This window comes from Schistocerca americana, chromosome 5, assembly GCF_021461395.2.
Source record: "Schistocerca americana isolate TAMUIC-IGC-003095 chromosome 5, iqSchAmer2.1, whole genome shotgun sequence".
In the NCBI taxonomy this organism is placed as follows: Eukaryota; Metazoa; Arthropoda; class Insecta; order Orthoptera; family Acrididae; genus Schistocerca; species Schistocerca americana.
Window position 1 is genome coordinate 98,776,767 of NC_060123.1, and position 16,576 is coordinate 98,793,342.

Sequence of the window (16,576 nt, forward strand, 5' to 3'; positions counted from 1 at the left end):
AAGACATAGTTGCTTGTGTTTACGATGAACAGTGGTGGATTGGCGAAGTTGATAATATTGACTGTCAAAACCAAGATGTACATGTTGTATTTTATCACCCTCCAGGACCAAGGACATATTTTTTAAAAAAAATTGAGAAGGATCAAGTTTGGATGCCACTTAAAAATGTACTAAGGAAGCTGTCTCCCATAGAATTTTACAACTGTGACTGGGCGAAATTATAATGTAACAACCAAACTGAGTGAACAAACTTCTCAAATGTTCAATGAGCGATGTACTAAAAACAAATAATAAAGAAAAATATAATGTAATTAGCAGGCTTATTTTCAATAAAAAGGTAAGTAATCATAGATATGATTAAATTATGTACTGTAACTGATATATTTTATTCCATAAGCATAGATATTGCAGATGTTAAAAAACATATTTTTGACTTGTGTTAGTAATTTTTTTCCGTAACTTCCAATTGAATCTCAAAGTTGAAATTTATACTGAAGTTTGATATCACAAAGGTCTATTAACAGTAAAATTTTTATCTGGTCCCCCAACAAAGATATTGCAGGCCACAATATGGAAATTTTTTTAAAAAAATCCATCTTTAAAATAGTTTATTCTTTAAGTGTAAGCTTCTCACTATTGATACTCTATAAAAAATAACTATACTATACAGTATAATAGCAGAAAAAATATTAAATCTGAGAAATTAATCTGTCTTTGGAAAACTACTGTTAAAAAATTGAGTTTTTTTAATTTGTGGCTGATAACTTTGAACTATTAAAAATATATTAAAGAATACATTCAGCTAAGTGATAATGATGTTAATTTGTAGCCCAGAGTGTGTTGAACCAAATGCATTTTATCTGAAAGGCTTAGAACAATCCACTACTGAATAATTGTAAAAAATGTAGATTCTTGCACATACGAAGAAATGCATGCAGTCTGGAACATTTCAAAATAATTAACAATAAATTTTTTTAAAAAATATTTTTGTGGCTACTAAACATTGAGGAATTCATCCAGCAAATATAAAATTTTTCTGAGATGGTCAAGCAACCAATAATTTTTTTCTTGGACCACTTGGTATGGATTGACCCACGAGTCAAAACCGAGAAAGACCTTCACTTCACAGTCTGTGAAGAGTTTTTGGATTGTGCAAATGAGAAAAAGATGTTCCTTAAGACAATTATAACTGGTGATGAGACTTGGGTGTGCAGTTATGAAGTTGAGACCAAGATTCGATCTTCACAATGGGTCAGGAAAGGTTCTCAAAGACCAAACAAATCTTGTGACTTCTGAAATTTTCCCGGCGTATTTCTTCTTCTAATAATTTCCGGGTATGCAGCCGGATCCCGTCGACATTCTGCCACGATATTTCGGCCCAGAGACGTCCGGCCATCATCAGGTGAGTACACAACTACTGAAGAGCCCAGGTGCAGTCGCAGTATTTATGCCGAATCTCGCGCATGTGAAATGTACTGGCATCCTACAGCGCATGCGTCAGGTGTTGACATGCGCAGCATAGCCGAGTTGTACGTGCTGCCCTCGGTGGTGGAAATAAAGGTTCATCTAGTCATTGAGTATCGAATGACACTGTCAATTCCGCTGTGATTGTATAATTTTAATAACAGGATTCCAATTTTTATCCAGCTGAAAGCCGTTGTCACGATTTATAAGATTATTGGCAAGACGTATTTCCACTGATTCCTTGATTACGGAACCCCAAAAACTGGAAACCGGGGATAAAATTTTTGTTACATTGTATTCCATTGAATGTCCCAAAGAAATACAGTGCTCTGCTACTGCCGATTTAGACGGTTGCCGCAGACGGGTGTATCTTTCATGTTCTATACATCGTTCATGGACAGTTCTTGTCGTCTGGCCAATATATGCAGCGCCACATTCACAGGGAATTTTGTAGACGCCTGCCTTCTTCAGTTGTAAATCGTCTTTAACGGATCCAACCAGGGCCCGGTTCTTTGCTGGTGGACGGAAGATAACCTTGATTTTATTTTTCTTCAGTAATCGGCCTATTTTCGATGACACATTTCCGGTGTATGGAAGGAACGCAGTTGATTTAAAGTCATCATCTGCGTCCTCAGTGCGTTGCTTCTTGGGATGAGAAGGGAAGAAATCTTTCCTTCTCATCCTGTACAGAAAGTCTCCCCTGGCCTGCAGTTCTGGGTGACTTTCCCAAAATTTACCCATTTTCCTAGACCTCTCCAGTCCTTTTCCTTCACCCCTCTTGCTTCCCCTTCAACCCTTCTGCCTGAAGAAGGACCCACTCACTCCAAAAGCTTGCCTAATTACAACCTTCATTTGTGTGTGTGTGTTCTGCCGTCCTTCCCCCCCCACCCGTGGGACCACATTTAGGAGAAGTCTCCATGGTCATGGAACGAGTCAATACATGAAATTATAACACGATTGTAGAAACAGATAAAATGAAATATAAGAAACATATTCAGGCGACAAGTCGTTAGTTTAAATAAAGAAAATCAAGAATGTAACACTGGAATTTGCTTAATTTTTTAGCTCTTCCAGGAGCTCCTCGACAGAATAGAAGGAGTGAGCCATGAGGAAACTCTTCAGTTTAGACTTGAAAGTGTTTGGGCTACTGCTAAGATTTTTGAGTTCTTGTGGTAGCTTATTGAAAATGGATGCAGCAGAATACTGCACTCCTTTCTGCACAAGAGTCAAGGAAGTGCATTCCACATGCAGATTTGATTTCTGCCTAGTATTAACTGAGTGAAAGCTGCTAACTCTTGGGAATAAGCTAATATTGCTAACAACAAACGACATTAAAGAAAATACATACTGTGAGGGCAATGTCAAAATTCCCAGACTATTGAATAGGGGTCGACAAGAGGTTTTCGAACTTACACCATACATAGCTCGAACAGCCCGTTTTTGAGCCAAAAATACCCTTTTTCAATCAGAAGAATTACCCCAAAAAATAATACCATATGACATAAGCGTATGAAAATATGCGAAGTATACTACTTTTCGTGTTGAAATGTCACTTATTTCAGATATTGTTCTAATGGTCAATAAAGCGGCATTTAGTTTCTGAACAAGATCCTGAACATGGGCTTTCCACAACAGCTTACTATCTATCCGTATGCCTAGGAACTTGAACTGATCCGTCTCGCTTATAACATGCCCATTCTGTCTGATTAAAATGTCAGTTCTTGTTGAATTGTGGGTTAGAAACTGTAAAAACTGAGTCTTACTGTGATTTAGCATCAAATTATTTTCCACAAGCCACAAACTTATATCATGAACTACTTTATTTGATAATGTTTCAATATTACACACAAGATCCTTCACTACCAAGGTGGTGTCATCAGCAAACAGAAATATTTTTGAATCACCTGTAATACTAGAAGGCATATCATTTACATAAATAAGAAACAGCAGTGGCCCCAGCACCGACCCTTGGGGAACGCCCCATTTAACAGTGCCCCATTGGGACTGAACATCATTACCACTCTCAATATTGCGGAGGATTACCTTCTGCTTTCAGTTCTTAAAGTAGGAGGCGAACCAATTGTAAGCTACTCCCCTTACTCCATAATGTTCCAACTTCTGCAGGAATATTTTGTGGTCAACACAGTCAAAAGCCTTCGTTAAATCAAAGAAAACGCCTAACGTTCGCAACCTTTTATTTAATCCGTCCAAAACCTCACAGAGAAAAGAGACTATAGCATTTTCAGTTGTTAAGCCATTTCTAAAACCAAACTGTACATTTGACAGCAAATTATGTGAATTTAAATGCTGCAGTAACCTTGTATATACAACCCTCTCGATAACTTTAGCAAACACCGATGGCATAGAAATAGGTCTATAATTGTCAACATTATCCCTGTCTCCCTTTTTATAAAGTGGCTTCACTACCGAGTACTTTAATCGGTCAGGAAACCGACCACTCCTAAAGGAAAAGTTACAGATATGGCTAAGTACTGAACTAACATACGTGGAACAATACTTCAGTATTCTGCTAGATACCCCGTCATATCCATGAGAGTTCTTGGTCTTTAGTGACTTAATTATTAACTCAATCTCCCTCTTGTCAGTATCATGGAGGAGCATTTCAGGTAACAGTCTCGGAACACTTTTTTCTAAGAGCGCTATATGATCCCCTGTTGGGACTAGGTTTCTATTTAGTTCACCTGCTATATTCAGAAAGTGATTATTAAGTACTGTACATATTTGCGACTTATCAGTGACACGGACATCCCCACTACGCACTGATTCTATATTCTCGACCTGCCTCTGCAGACCAGCCACTTCCTTTACGACTGACCATATGGTTTTAATTTTATCCTGAGACTTAGCTATTCTATCTGCATACCACATACTTTTTGCCTTCCTAATAACTTTTTTAAGCACCTTACAATACTGTTTGTAATGGGCTGCTGCATTTAGATTTTGACTGTTTCTAACGTTTTGATATAATTGCCACTTTGTTCTACAAGATATTCTTATCCCTTTAGTCAGCCACCCAGGCTGCCTGTTTGTGCTAGTACCCTGTTTTGAATGTTCTAACGGAAAGCAACTTTCAAAGAGCACGAGAAAAGTCTTGAGGAAAGCATTATATTTATCGTCTACTGTATCAGCACTATAAACATCTTGCCACTCTTGTTCCTTGATAAGGTTTACAAAAGTCTGTACAGCAACTGGATCAGCTTTCCTAAAAAGTTGGTAACTATATTTAACATGTGTTGCAGCACAAAAATCTTTTAGACTTAAAATTTGTGCATCATGATCTGAAAGGCCATTCACCTTTTTGCTAACAGAATGCCCTTCTAATAATGACGAATGAACAAAAATATTGTCTATGGTTGTTCTACTGTTCCCTTGCACTCTCGTTAGAAAGAATACGGTTTGCATAAGATTATATGAATTAAGGAGGTCTACCAGCATCCTTTTCCTTGCACAATCACTTATACAATTAATATTGAAGTCACCACATATAACTAACTTTTTGTATTTCCTATAAAGTGAACCAAGAACCTCCTCTAGCTTTAGCAAAAATGTTGTGAAATTGGAGTCTGGGGATCTATAAATAACAACAGTAAGAAGTTTAGCTCCACTAAATTTAACCACACCTGCACAACATTCAAACACCTTTTCAGTGCAGTACTTTGAAACATCAATTGGCTCAAATGGGATACCGTTTTTCACATACATGGCTACTCCCCCACACCGCAAAGAGCTCCTAGAAAAGCTGCCAGCCAACCTGTATCCTGGTAAAGGAAGCCTCTGAATTATCTCCTTATTTAAGAAGTGTTCAGATATACCAATAATTTCAGAGTCAACATCTATAAGCAGTTCACTAACTTTATCTCTAATACCTTGTATATTTTGATGAAATATACTAATTCCCTCATTAATCGGAGTGAGTAGATTTTTTATCTATCCAATCAAATTATTATCTCAAAAATTGATTGTTTTCTTTGTTATGTATATATACAGGGCGAAGCAAAATTTATGCATTGGGCTTCACAGCATGACTCCTCACATGACAGCATTAAAAACACGTCTCTCACAAAAATGTCGTCCGGCGAGTACATCCAGCAGAAAAAAGATGTTAAAGATTGGCAGTCTGGCAACACTGCAACCATATGTATGGTAACTACCTCTGTCAGCACATACTAGTCATGCTGTACAGTTGGTGCAGTGGATAGAGTTTTGGGTTAGCATGCATGGGGTCGAGGGTTCGATCCTGATTTGGGGTACAGTCTTTTCATTTGCTAATTTCATTCTGACATTTCATACCGTAATATACACTGTTTTTTGGGTCACATGTATCCTAAATTTACAACATTTTGTAATGCTGCACATAAAAACTCATGGTTAGACAAATAAGAAACAGACAGTTGAAACAAATGACATGTCATACGACAGAATAACTACAAAATCATTATCAATTTCGAGATGCTAAAGGTGATAGCACAGTACAATAAACATCATCTACTTGTCACTCATACTACATGCTCAGATGTTGCACATTAGCAACCATCGACAATAATATCCTCCATGCAATGGCTGCATGACCTTCACAACAGAATACATTGTCCTCAGTACAACAGATTCTCAAAGCGACCTCCGTGCAATGTCCAAACATTGTGCAACCTGCCAGATCATACAGCTCTGGATCCTTTGCAGCAAATCTGCATCCACAGTAATGAGAGTGGCAGGAACAGGAGCTATCCATTCTTCCACACTCATCGGCGGAGTAGAGTACAAGTGCTCCTTCAGGTGTCCCCACAAGAAGAAATCCGGGGGATTTAGGTCAGGTGAATAAGGTGGCCATACAGCTGGACCTCCACATCCGAGCCATTTCCCTGGAAATGTTCTATCCAAATACTGTCGCACATTAATTCCAGAGTGTGGAGGTGCACCATCATGTTGGAATCATATCCTCTACTGAGCATGTATTGAAATATCTTCCAGCGCATCAGGCAGATAGTCTGAAAGGACTGCATGATACCTTTGTGCAGTCAACTGGGCAAGCAACATGGAGGGTCCCAAACACCTGTCACCCAATATTCTGAACCCATACGTTGATACCAAAGCGAACTTAATATCCACAGTCGCGAGTGACATGCGGGTTAAACTCACACCAGTGGTGGGCATTGTGCATATTGAAGACACCCTTATGAATGAATGCTGCTTCATTCGACCATATTACGGTGTTCACAAAGTCATCATTGGCTTCCTGTTGTTGTTGGAACCATTCACAGAATTGCATCTGGTGATGGCGATCTGCAGGATGCTGCTGTTGCATGAAAGCATAATGATAGGGGTGCAGCCCATGCTTTTGCAGCACATTAACGACCATGCATTGCGAGACACGCAGCTGCCTTGTTATGCCACGTGTACTTTTTGAGGTTCTTCATGTATGACCTCAAGAATATCTTACTCAGTAGATGGAATACCTGAGTCTATGGATGACCTCTGCCATAAGATGATGGAAGGAGAGAACCTGATTCCCAAAGGCACAGCTCCAGATTACGAAACACATTTTTATCTGGATGGCGTTGATGAGGATATCTAGCAACATATTCACAAGTGGCAACACCAGCCCTGTTATCAGGTGCACCAAGGACCAGAAGCATATCCACATTTTCATCGTTTGTAACAATATTATGAGAACCATTTAGTGGAGATGCTGACTTGCAGATAGGCACAACAAAAAGACTCACACAATTAAAGCTTTTGGCCATTGGCCTTGGTCAACGATAGACACACATATCACACACACACACACACACACACACACACACACACACACACACACACACACACACTCATGCAACTCATGCAAACACAACTCACACACATTACTGCGTTCTCAGGCCACTGAAACCACACTGTGAGCAGCAGCATCACTGCATGATGCGAGTGGCAACTGGGTGTGGGTAAGGAGAAGGCTAGGGTGAGGAGGGGGAGGAATAGTATGGTGGGGGTGGCAGACAGTGAAGTGCTGCAGGTTAGACAGAGGGCAAGGGAGCGGTGGCAAGGGGGGGGGGGGGGGGGGGGTTGTGGAAAAGGAGAGAAATAAAAAGACTTGGTGTGGTGGTGGAATGATGGCTGTGTAGCGCTGGAATGGGAACAGGGAAGTGGCTGGACGGGTGAGCACAGTGACTAATGAAGGTTGAGGCCAGGAGGGTTACGGGAGTGTAGTATGTATTGCAGTGAAAGTTCCCACCTGCACAATTCAGAAAATCTGGTGTTGGTGGGAAGGATCCATATGGCACAGGCTGTGAAGCAGTCATTGAAATGAAGGATATAATGTTTGGCAGCGTGTTCAGCAACAGGGTGGTCTACTTGTTTCTTAGTCACAGTTTGTCTGTGGCCACTCGTGTGGACAGACAGCTTGTTTGGTTGTCATGCCGACATAGAATGCGCAGGGTGTATATGACCTGGGACAACGGGAGATCTGGGAAAAACCTGGGAATTTTTTCATCCATGAGAATACTGCGAAAAACCCAGGAATTGTTTAGAATTCCAGGACGTCATTCCACCACCACACCCAGTCTTTTTATGTCTCTCCTTTTTTGCTACTCCCCCCCCCCCCCACCCTCTCCCCACCTCTTTCTTGCCCTCTGTTAAACTGCAGCACTTCACTGTCTGCCACCCCCACCCATACTATGCCTCCCCCTACCTTCCCCAGCCTGCTGCTTGCCCCCATCCAGTCCCCACTCCCATCATGCACTGGTGCTGCTGCTTGCAGAGTGGTTTCAGTGGCCTGAGACTGCAGTCATGTGTGTGAATTGTGTTTGCGTGTGCGTGTCTGTGTGTGTGTGCGCCTGTGTGTGTGTGTGTGTGTGTGTGTGTGTGTGTGTGTAACCATTGCTGTCGAAGACCAATGGTTGAGAGTTTTAATTGTGGAAGTCTTCTTGTTGTGCCTATCTGCAACTCAGCGGCTCTGCTACATGCCGAGTAGCGACTTTCCTTCTCCTAATATTGTTACATTCCATCCTGGATTTTCCATTGTTTTATTCGTCATTTGTGTATGCCATACTTCTGCCACACTGGTTTAGAGGTTTACAATGAGAAAATTCAATACGTATATGCACGTACATTGGAGTCTGTCATGGGCACATTATTCTGCTCACAACTAGTCCCTATCTGGTGAACAGCGCATACAGTATAAACACGCCGTCAGTCCTCTGACAGTTATTGTTGTGCACAATTCATCCTGAAGCAGTTAATTGTGAAATGTTTGGTCTCAAATTACACTATTTCCCTAATGGTAGTAGACATGATGTTTCCACCATCCCATAGATAGAATAATAATAATAATAATAATAATAATAATATTAATAATGGATTGAGATATGTACTAAACAGCATGTGGTTAGCAGACTTAATGTTGAAAGACATAATTAGGGGACCACAGTGATAACACATACAATAGTAACCAAGTCTGGACATTATTCACAAAGCACATTGCTTGCCCCACTGATAAAGTAAGGCCCTAACAAAATGTAGTGGATTTGAGCAAGACAAGAATAATAGTTGGTACTTATCTATGGGACCATTGGAGTAGGGTACAAGGAAAACAGGTTCTGCATCTAGTAGATGAAGTGGTGCAAAGAAATTCATGCCCACGATGTGGAAAGGGCTTTTTTCAAAGCTGACCAATCTTCCATGTCTATAATCATAGTACCTAAGTGCAAATGTTTTCTAGAGGACAAGCTGCAATCACTGTTGATGATTAAGATGCCAGATACTGTACCACCTGGACTACATTTACCAAATAAAAAACATATGCCTCAACTCAGGATCGAACCATCGACCTCCTGCATGCTAACCCAAAACTCTACCCACTGCACCAACTGTACAAAACAACTAACATGTGCTGACAGAGATAGTTACTATACATGTGTTACAGTGTTGCTAGATTGCCACTCTTTAACATCCTTTTTTTGCCAGATGTACTCGCCAGATGAAATTTTGTGAAAGATATTTTTTTATCGCTGGCATGTGAGGAGTCACACTTCGAAGACCGACTGTGCAAATTTTACTTCACCCTGTGTGTGTGTGTGTGTGTGTGTGTGTGTGTGTGTGTGTGTGTGTGTGCAAGTTCTTCTTCTCATGATGGACTATGTCAGATAGATTATTAATATCCTAGAGTCTACTTTTAATTGCTAACTTCTGCTGCTCCCCTCTATGTGGTGAGTGGTGAGTAGCAATCTATACTAATTCTTGTTGTTACGGTTATTCTATGGCTAATTTGGCCTTGTTTATTGTTTTGCATTTAAAGTAAAATAAAACTTTTGAACACACTGTATTTCAAACAGTCACAATGGTCACTTGTCACAAAAGAAACTAAACTGCTTACATTACTATGGAATAATTTGTTATAGCATGTTAGCACAGAACTGTTTTTGGACACTAAACTGTGTCTTTGCACTGCAAAAAGTTTCATCAAAAACTATCAAATCGGTGCATGTACAACTTACCACAGATGTTTTCTCCCCACAGGTAGACAATGTATGTGCAGAATGACTCCAGAATATGAAGAATGATGTTGCCAGTCAGTGTATTTACCAAATATACTTCAGACCCATTTGTGTCCTACACAACTGCCTTCATTCTTTCCTCTGCTCAAAACATTTCTGTCTGGCATTTTCCATGAGGTCATGCAGGAACTACATGATTTCCTCTCTTATGGCCAGGGACAAAAGCATGTCTATAGTAAACTGCTCTTGTTCACTGTCACCAAGTTAACTTTTTTGATGAAACTTTGAAAATGGTCACACATAGGAACTGATCAAGGTTATAACATGGCACAGACATATATAAATACCCCATGACAAATAGTTCATTATTAATGTGAGAAGTCTCAGTGTTTTTGTGATGAGGATGTATACCATTTCACATCTAAATCACACACAACAATTAAACAAATGTAAATGATTTGTTGTAATTGCATTGATGTTATATTCTCCATTTGTACAATAATATGCTTATCAATTTTTCAGAGTGCTTTGAAAAGTGTTATCTACCTGTGTTTCACAGCAAGTAATGTGTTTGATACTAAAATATAAATACTTAGTTTTTCACTTGGACTATTATTTTTATGTAAATTTAATGCCAAACGTACAGCATCTGTCTTAAGATATTAAATATGAATGAAAGAATCACTTGAAGAATCTCTTTCTTCATTTTGTTATTGTGTTTATATGAGGCCACTGTAAGTATGTGTGGTTTGCATCATTTATTCAAAACACATTTAAGCTATCTTCTCATTACTATGTATCATAGCATTTATTGTTCTTTTCAACATAAAGTGTAGTCATAACAATACTAGGAAGTATATTCACATAGGTAATTTTGTATTACTGAATTATTGGATCACTTTTCAAACAGTAAGTAGTGCATACATACTGGATATGTTTCTGGTTTCTTTCCTGTGTTGAACCTGTACATGGTTCTGAAAGCTTGCATTGCTTCATCCATGGAACCTTTTGTCATTAAGAACTTTGGAGATTCAGGGCACAAATAAATGAGAAATGATGCTAAAAAACTTGCGAAGGAGCCCACCGTAACAAACAATCTCCAGGAATTATACATGATGTAGTCACCAAAAATTGTTACTGACCAGGACATTGGAATTATGAACCAAGCAACAACTGCAAGAAAAAAATATATTTTTAATTGTGCAAATATACATTAAAATGGTGGCAGAATATGCTCACTTGAACAGAAAAAGATATTGGATTCTCATAAGAGTATGAGCTATGTCAAGTATTACAATATTCAGAAAAATACCACTTACTGAAAAATATAATAAAATTGAAACAATATTTATAAACAAACATGGAAAAATATCACTCTTCAGACTCATCTAATTTTTAATCTTACGTAGCACTGAAGATGCCTATTACTGAGACTGAATGATTTAAGCATACTGAAAACTTACACTGCAGACACAAAAAATGGTTTAAGTGTAAACATCAGAAACCATTATAAATATCAGTACATCTGCCAGGCACTTAAGTGTGATTTGCAGAGTATCCATGTAGATGTAGATGTTGGGGGACTGACAGGCTCTTTCTTAAGAGCCAATTTCATCAGATAGTGTCAATTACTTAAACGCATTTTTAAAAAAAAAATAGAGAATTTGCCCAAGGGCTTGTAAGCAATCATTCTTCTTTCTTCTCACACCCCATACACAAATGGAATGATAAGACAATAATATGAGGCACATTTCCCTAAAATTAGTTCTTTAAGAATATGTAACCAGAACAATTAAAGTCACAAAATTGTCAAAGTGCTCAGCAACTTAACTTATATTTCCAGATGTATGACAGCTTCAATATATTACAACAAAATACATTCTTGAAAAACTCACCACCCAGAAAAACATCACTTGAGATTCACAAATACACCTACATGTTATGGAACAAATAATGAAATATGTGCAAAGAAACATTGACCATTGAGCTGTTGCCACATTCTTTTGAAAAAACAAAAAGCCCTCTTGTGCATCTTCATATTTTCACAGCACAACGATTGTTCCACAAAATTTAGGGTGTGCAGCTGCATAAATTTAAAATTTATGTGGCTGCACATCCAAAATTTTGTGAAACAAAGCTCTATTCTTTTTCACTCAATTCATTGAAAAATGGTTGCAAAATGTATTGCACATATCTTTCACTGTTAGTTGTGTCATTAAAAAGAAACTGGGCCTATTATTCTGTCACCTCTAGCTGCACATCATACTCCTATTTTTCTGATCATGGAAGGGTTCATCATGAAGCAGACTAAGTCTACTGATCCTCTCATGTAACCAGTTTTGGAGATTAACTTACCTATGTAAATGGAACCAAGCCTTATGTGAAAATGAGGTAATGATTCATTTCACCATCATGAACTTGTTTGAAAACCCATTTACAAAACCTAACTTGTGCTTAGGTTGCACGACTCACAATTACTAAAATGTTCTGGGCTATTATGCTGTGGTCAAATGGATTTCACATTTAAACCCAATGTTTCATCCCCATCCATGGAGGACATTTTCAAGGGGGCCATAGCTTCTTTGAGTGTCTGATCCACACCCTGGCTTGCTAATGACTGCAGCAAAGTTCCATTTACCCATGTTTCTGCAAGTGGTGTGACATCACGTTTTGAATACCAGAGTGCAACTAGCTGTTGTTGACTGCTGTCACCCACTGTTGCTATCACTCCATGGCAGAAGACTGGTAAACATCATCTTCAGCACTGGAATCTAGATGTCATTCAGTGTCACACCCTCCTCCTTCCTGTTGAAATTTCTGGGATGTTTTACAATCTCTATGGCCTCTATGCATAGTCTTCCATGGTATCAATTTGTGGTTGTCAGTACTTGAGTCCTACCAAAATGAATGTGGTGGTCTCCTGATTTGCAAAGTATGTCCACAACAGCTGGTCTGTCAGTCTCCCCCCTTCCGTAATTGCCATTGTGCTATTCTAGTCATTCTTTGACCACTCTTTTTGTACTATCAATGTACATCTTCTCACAACTACACAGAAACCTATAAATTCCTACTTTTTTCATTGGCTGGAGAGCATCCTCAGCCAACTTTAGGTGACCTTCTATCATCCAAGGGGGTTTGTAGATTGCTATGATTTTCCATTTCTTTTAAATTTTCCTAGATGGTTGGTGAAGTCCTTGATGACAGGCAGGAAAACTTCTGATTTCACGGGTGCTTGTGTTTCATCATGATATCTGTGGTGGTACTAATGCTCTTTTTTACCTCAGTGAACAAATACCCATAGTTGAGCAATGCATTGGTGAGGTGTTTTAGTTCTGCATCAAGCAGTTTTGGTTCGCAGATGTTCCTTGCTCTATCTGTCAATGTTTTTGTGATGCCTCACTTCTGTTGCAAGTTGTGGTTCAAATCCTGGTGTAGAAAATGGTGTGTGTAAGTGGGTTTTCAGTAAACTGTGTGGCCTAAACTACCCTCTTGGACAAGGGTACTCGTTGACCACTGGAATAACCGGGAATTGATAGGATTCTGTGTGGTTGTGGGGAGATGTATGTTGGTAGTACAGAAAGAATGGTCAAAAATCAACTAGAAGAACACAAGGACAACAGCAGAAGTGGTAGAGATTGACTGATCAGCTGTTGTGGAACATGCTTTGAGCCAGGAGACCATCACATTCATTTTTAAAGGACTGAAGTACTGGCAGCCACAAGCAGGTTCCACAAAAGGCTATACAGAGAGGCCATAGAGATTGAAAACCACCCCAGAAATTTCAGTAGGAAGGAGGAGGGTTTGAAGTTGAATAACATCTGGATTCTAGTGATGAAGTAGATGTGTACCATTCTTTCATCAAGGGGTGGTAGCAACAGTGGAATACAGCAGTCGACAAAGGCCAGTTGCACCCGGTGCACTGTCATTTACACTTCTTGTTATGAACACTTTCCATTTCATAAAATTTATTCACTAATTTGTGAACCGCATCATGACTCAAAAGTCAAACACATGGAAGTTTCTGTTCAAACAATCTCCAGACAATAGGAGTAGACTCTATATGCACATATGAATTGTAAATAAACAGCCATTGCAGAATGGAATAATTAGGTCTTGCTATTGCTGCCTTTGCAGACTTCAATGTTATACTGATGATGTTTGTTTCACTGTTCAAGTAACACAGCAGGGAAAGGCACATAATGTGGCATTAACAAGGGGATGCAGGACCCATTTGACTGCCCCTGCAGCTCTGGTGGCCAGCAAACACAACCCCATCCGTTGGGGTCATCAGATAAATGGAACACACTGTATATGATCCCTACAGGAATCTGTGTAATGGTCAGATGGCAGTAGATCTGTATGATCCTCCTGCATGAATGTTTTTTTTTTTTTAAATGTGAGATTTAAAACTTTAACCTTCCTGTTGTCGTCTTCCACTGCCACACCAGGCTGGCCAATGAGTGACTGAATAGAAGCCTTTGACCCACTTAGCAATTTTATATAGGGCCAGAATATTCTGCAATTCTTGGCAAGGTCTTTCGCTTATACATGATGGTGGAAGTTGCTACACACTTTGTGCATCGGGTTTTCCCAAAATTTTCTGAATTTGTTACTCCACACTTACTTCGGCAGAGAGCAGTTTACCATCAGTTTAAACTCTGCACATAATTTCTCTACACCCATCATATTTGAACTAAATAACATCCATTCATTGTCTAAGTAGGGTCTTAACAGCTGCTTTTCTGTTTTTTGCCAACATAAAAGCACTCTTTGCCTTCTTGATGAATTTATTAATTCTAGTAGCCATCATCACTATGATGACATCATAATTACTAATCCCTGTCTCTATACTGACACTTTCAATAACATCACACTTTTTTTCAAGCTACAAGGTCTAAAATATTTGCATCGGTTGTGGATTGTCAAACTGCCTCAAGAGAATGTGTTCAGAGCTACTATAAGGGCTGCCTGTCAACCTGCAATAAATCCAAAGGCATCCCACTCCATACCTGGTAAGTTAAAGTCATCTCCGGCTAATACTGCTTGATTGATGCGTTTCCATACTACTGAGTGTTAACTTCCTTTCAATGATTCTACAACTGTTATGGGAGATTCAAGTGACGTAAAAACATTTGATGATTAACTTGAGTGCACGTAGGCTGGTTACTTGTATCCAGATAATTTCACAATCAACAATATAATGACAGGATAGCTGCTACTCACCAAATAGTAGAAATACTGAGTCAAAGATAAGCACAACAGAAAGATTGTCAGAAAATGAACTTTCGACCAACAAGGTCTTTGTTGAAAATAGAAGACACACACACTCTCTCTCTCTCTCTCTCTCTCTCTCTCACTCTCTCTCTCTCTCTCTCTCTCTCTCTCTCTCTCTCATGCAAATGCAACTTACAAACACATATGACCACAGTCTCTGGCAGCTGAAGCCAGACAGCAATCAACAGTGCATGATGGGAAATGCAACAAGGTGGTGGGGGTAAGGAGGATGCCAGTGCGGGGAGGGGAGAGGGAGGGATAGTATGGTAGGGGTGGAGGGTAGTAAAGTGCTGCTTCTGGGAGCCTACAGGGACAAGATGGAGAGACTGTTGGGCAGCTAGATAAAGAGGGTGAGGGGCTATCAGAAAAGGAGGGAAGTAAAAAGACCAAGGAGGCGTTGATGGAATATAGTGTTAGAATGGGGACAGGTAGGACTTAGATGTGTAAGGACAATGACTACATGAGTTTGAGGCCAGGAGGATTATGGGCACTTATGATATATTGCAGGGAGAGTACCCATGTGCACAGCTGAGAAAAGCTGATGTACGTGGGAAGGACCCAGATGGCACAGGCTATGAAGCAGTCGTTGGAATGGAAAACGTCATGGGGGGGCAGCATGCTCAGCAAGTGGGTGATCCAGCTGTTTCTTGGCTACAGTTTGTCACTAGCCACTCATGCTGACAGACAGCTTGTTGATTGTCATGCCCACGTAGAATACAGCAGACTGGTTGCAGCTTAGCTTGTAGATTATATTACTTGTTTCATTTATAGCCCTGCCGTTGGTGGGATAGGTGACGTTTGTGGCTGGACTGGAGTAGGTGCTGGTGGGAGGATGTATAGGACAGGTCTTGCATCTAAGTCTATTGGAGGGATATGAGCCACGGGGCAAGGGGTTGGGAGCAAGGGTTGTGTAGGGATGAATGAGGATATTATGAAGGTTTGATGGGTGATAGAATACCACTTTGGGAGGCATGGGAAAGATAGTGGGTAAGACATTTCTCATTTCAGGGCATGATGAGAGAAAGTTGATACCCTGGTGGAGAATGTAATTCATTTGCTGTAGTCCTGAGTGGTACTGAGTCACAAGGGGAATGCTTCTTTGTGGCCAGATGCTGGGACTTTGGGAGGTGAGGGGTGACTGGAAAGATGAGGCATGGGAGATCTGTTTTTGTAGAAGGTTGGGAGGGAAACTACAGCCTGTGAAGGTCTTAGTGACACCTTTGGAATATTTTGAGAGGGAACTTGTTATTACAGCTTTGATGGCCATGGGTGGCTATCCAGGATCCCATAACACACACTGAAACTCTTCCACTCCAGGAACTAGACAAGCA

The 16,576-nt window shown here is 39.8% G+C and overlaps 1 protein-coding gene across 1 annotated transcript in view; it reads right to left on the bottom strand.

Moving 5' to 3' along the window:
- Window positions 1-16,576, bottom strand: part of LOC124616219 (synaptic vesicle glycoprotein 2B-like) — a 277,727-nt gene that overhangs the window by 87,861 nt on the left and 173,290 nt on the right. The window contains exon 6 of the mRNA XM_047144521.1: window positions 10,900-11,144. Coding sequence (XP_047000477.1) covers window positions 10,900-11,144 — 245 coding nt within the window. The remainder of the gene's footprint in view (window positions 1-10,899; window positions 11,145-16,576) is intronic.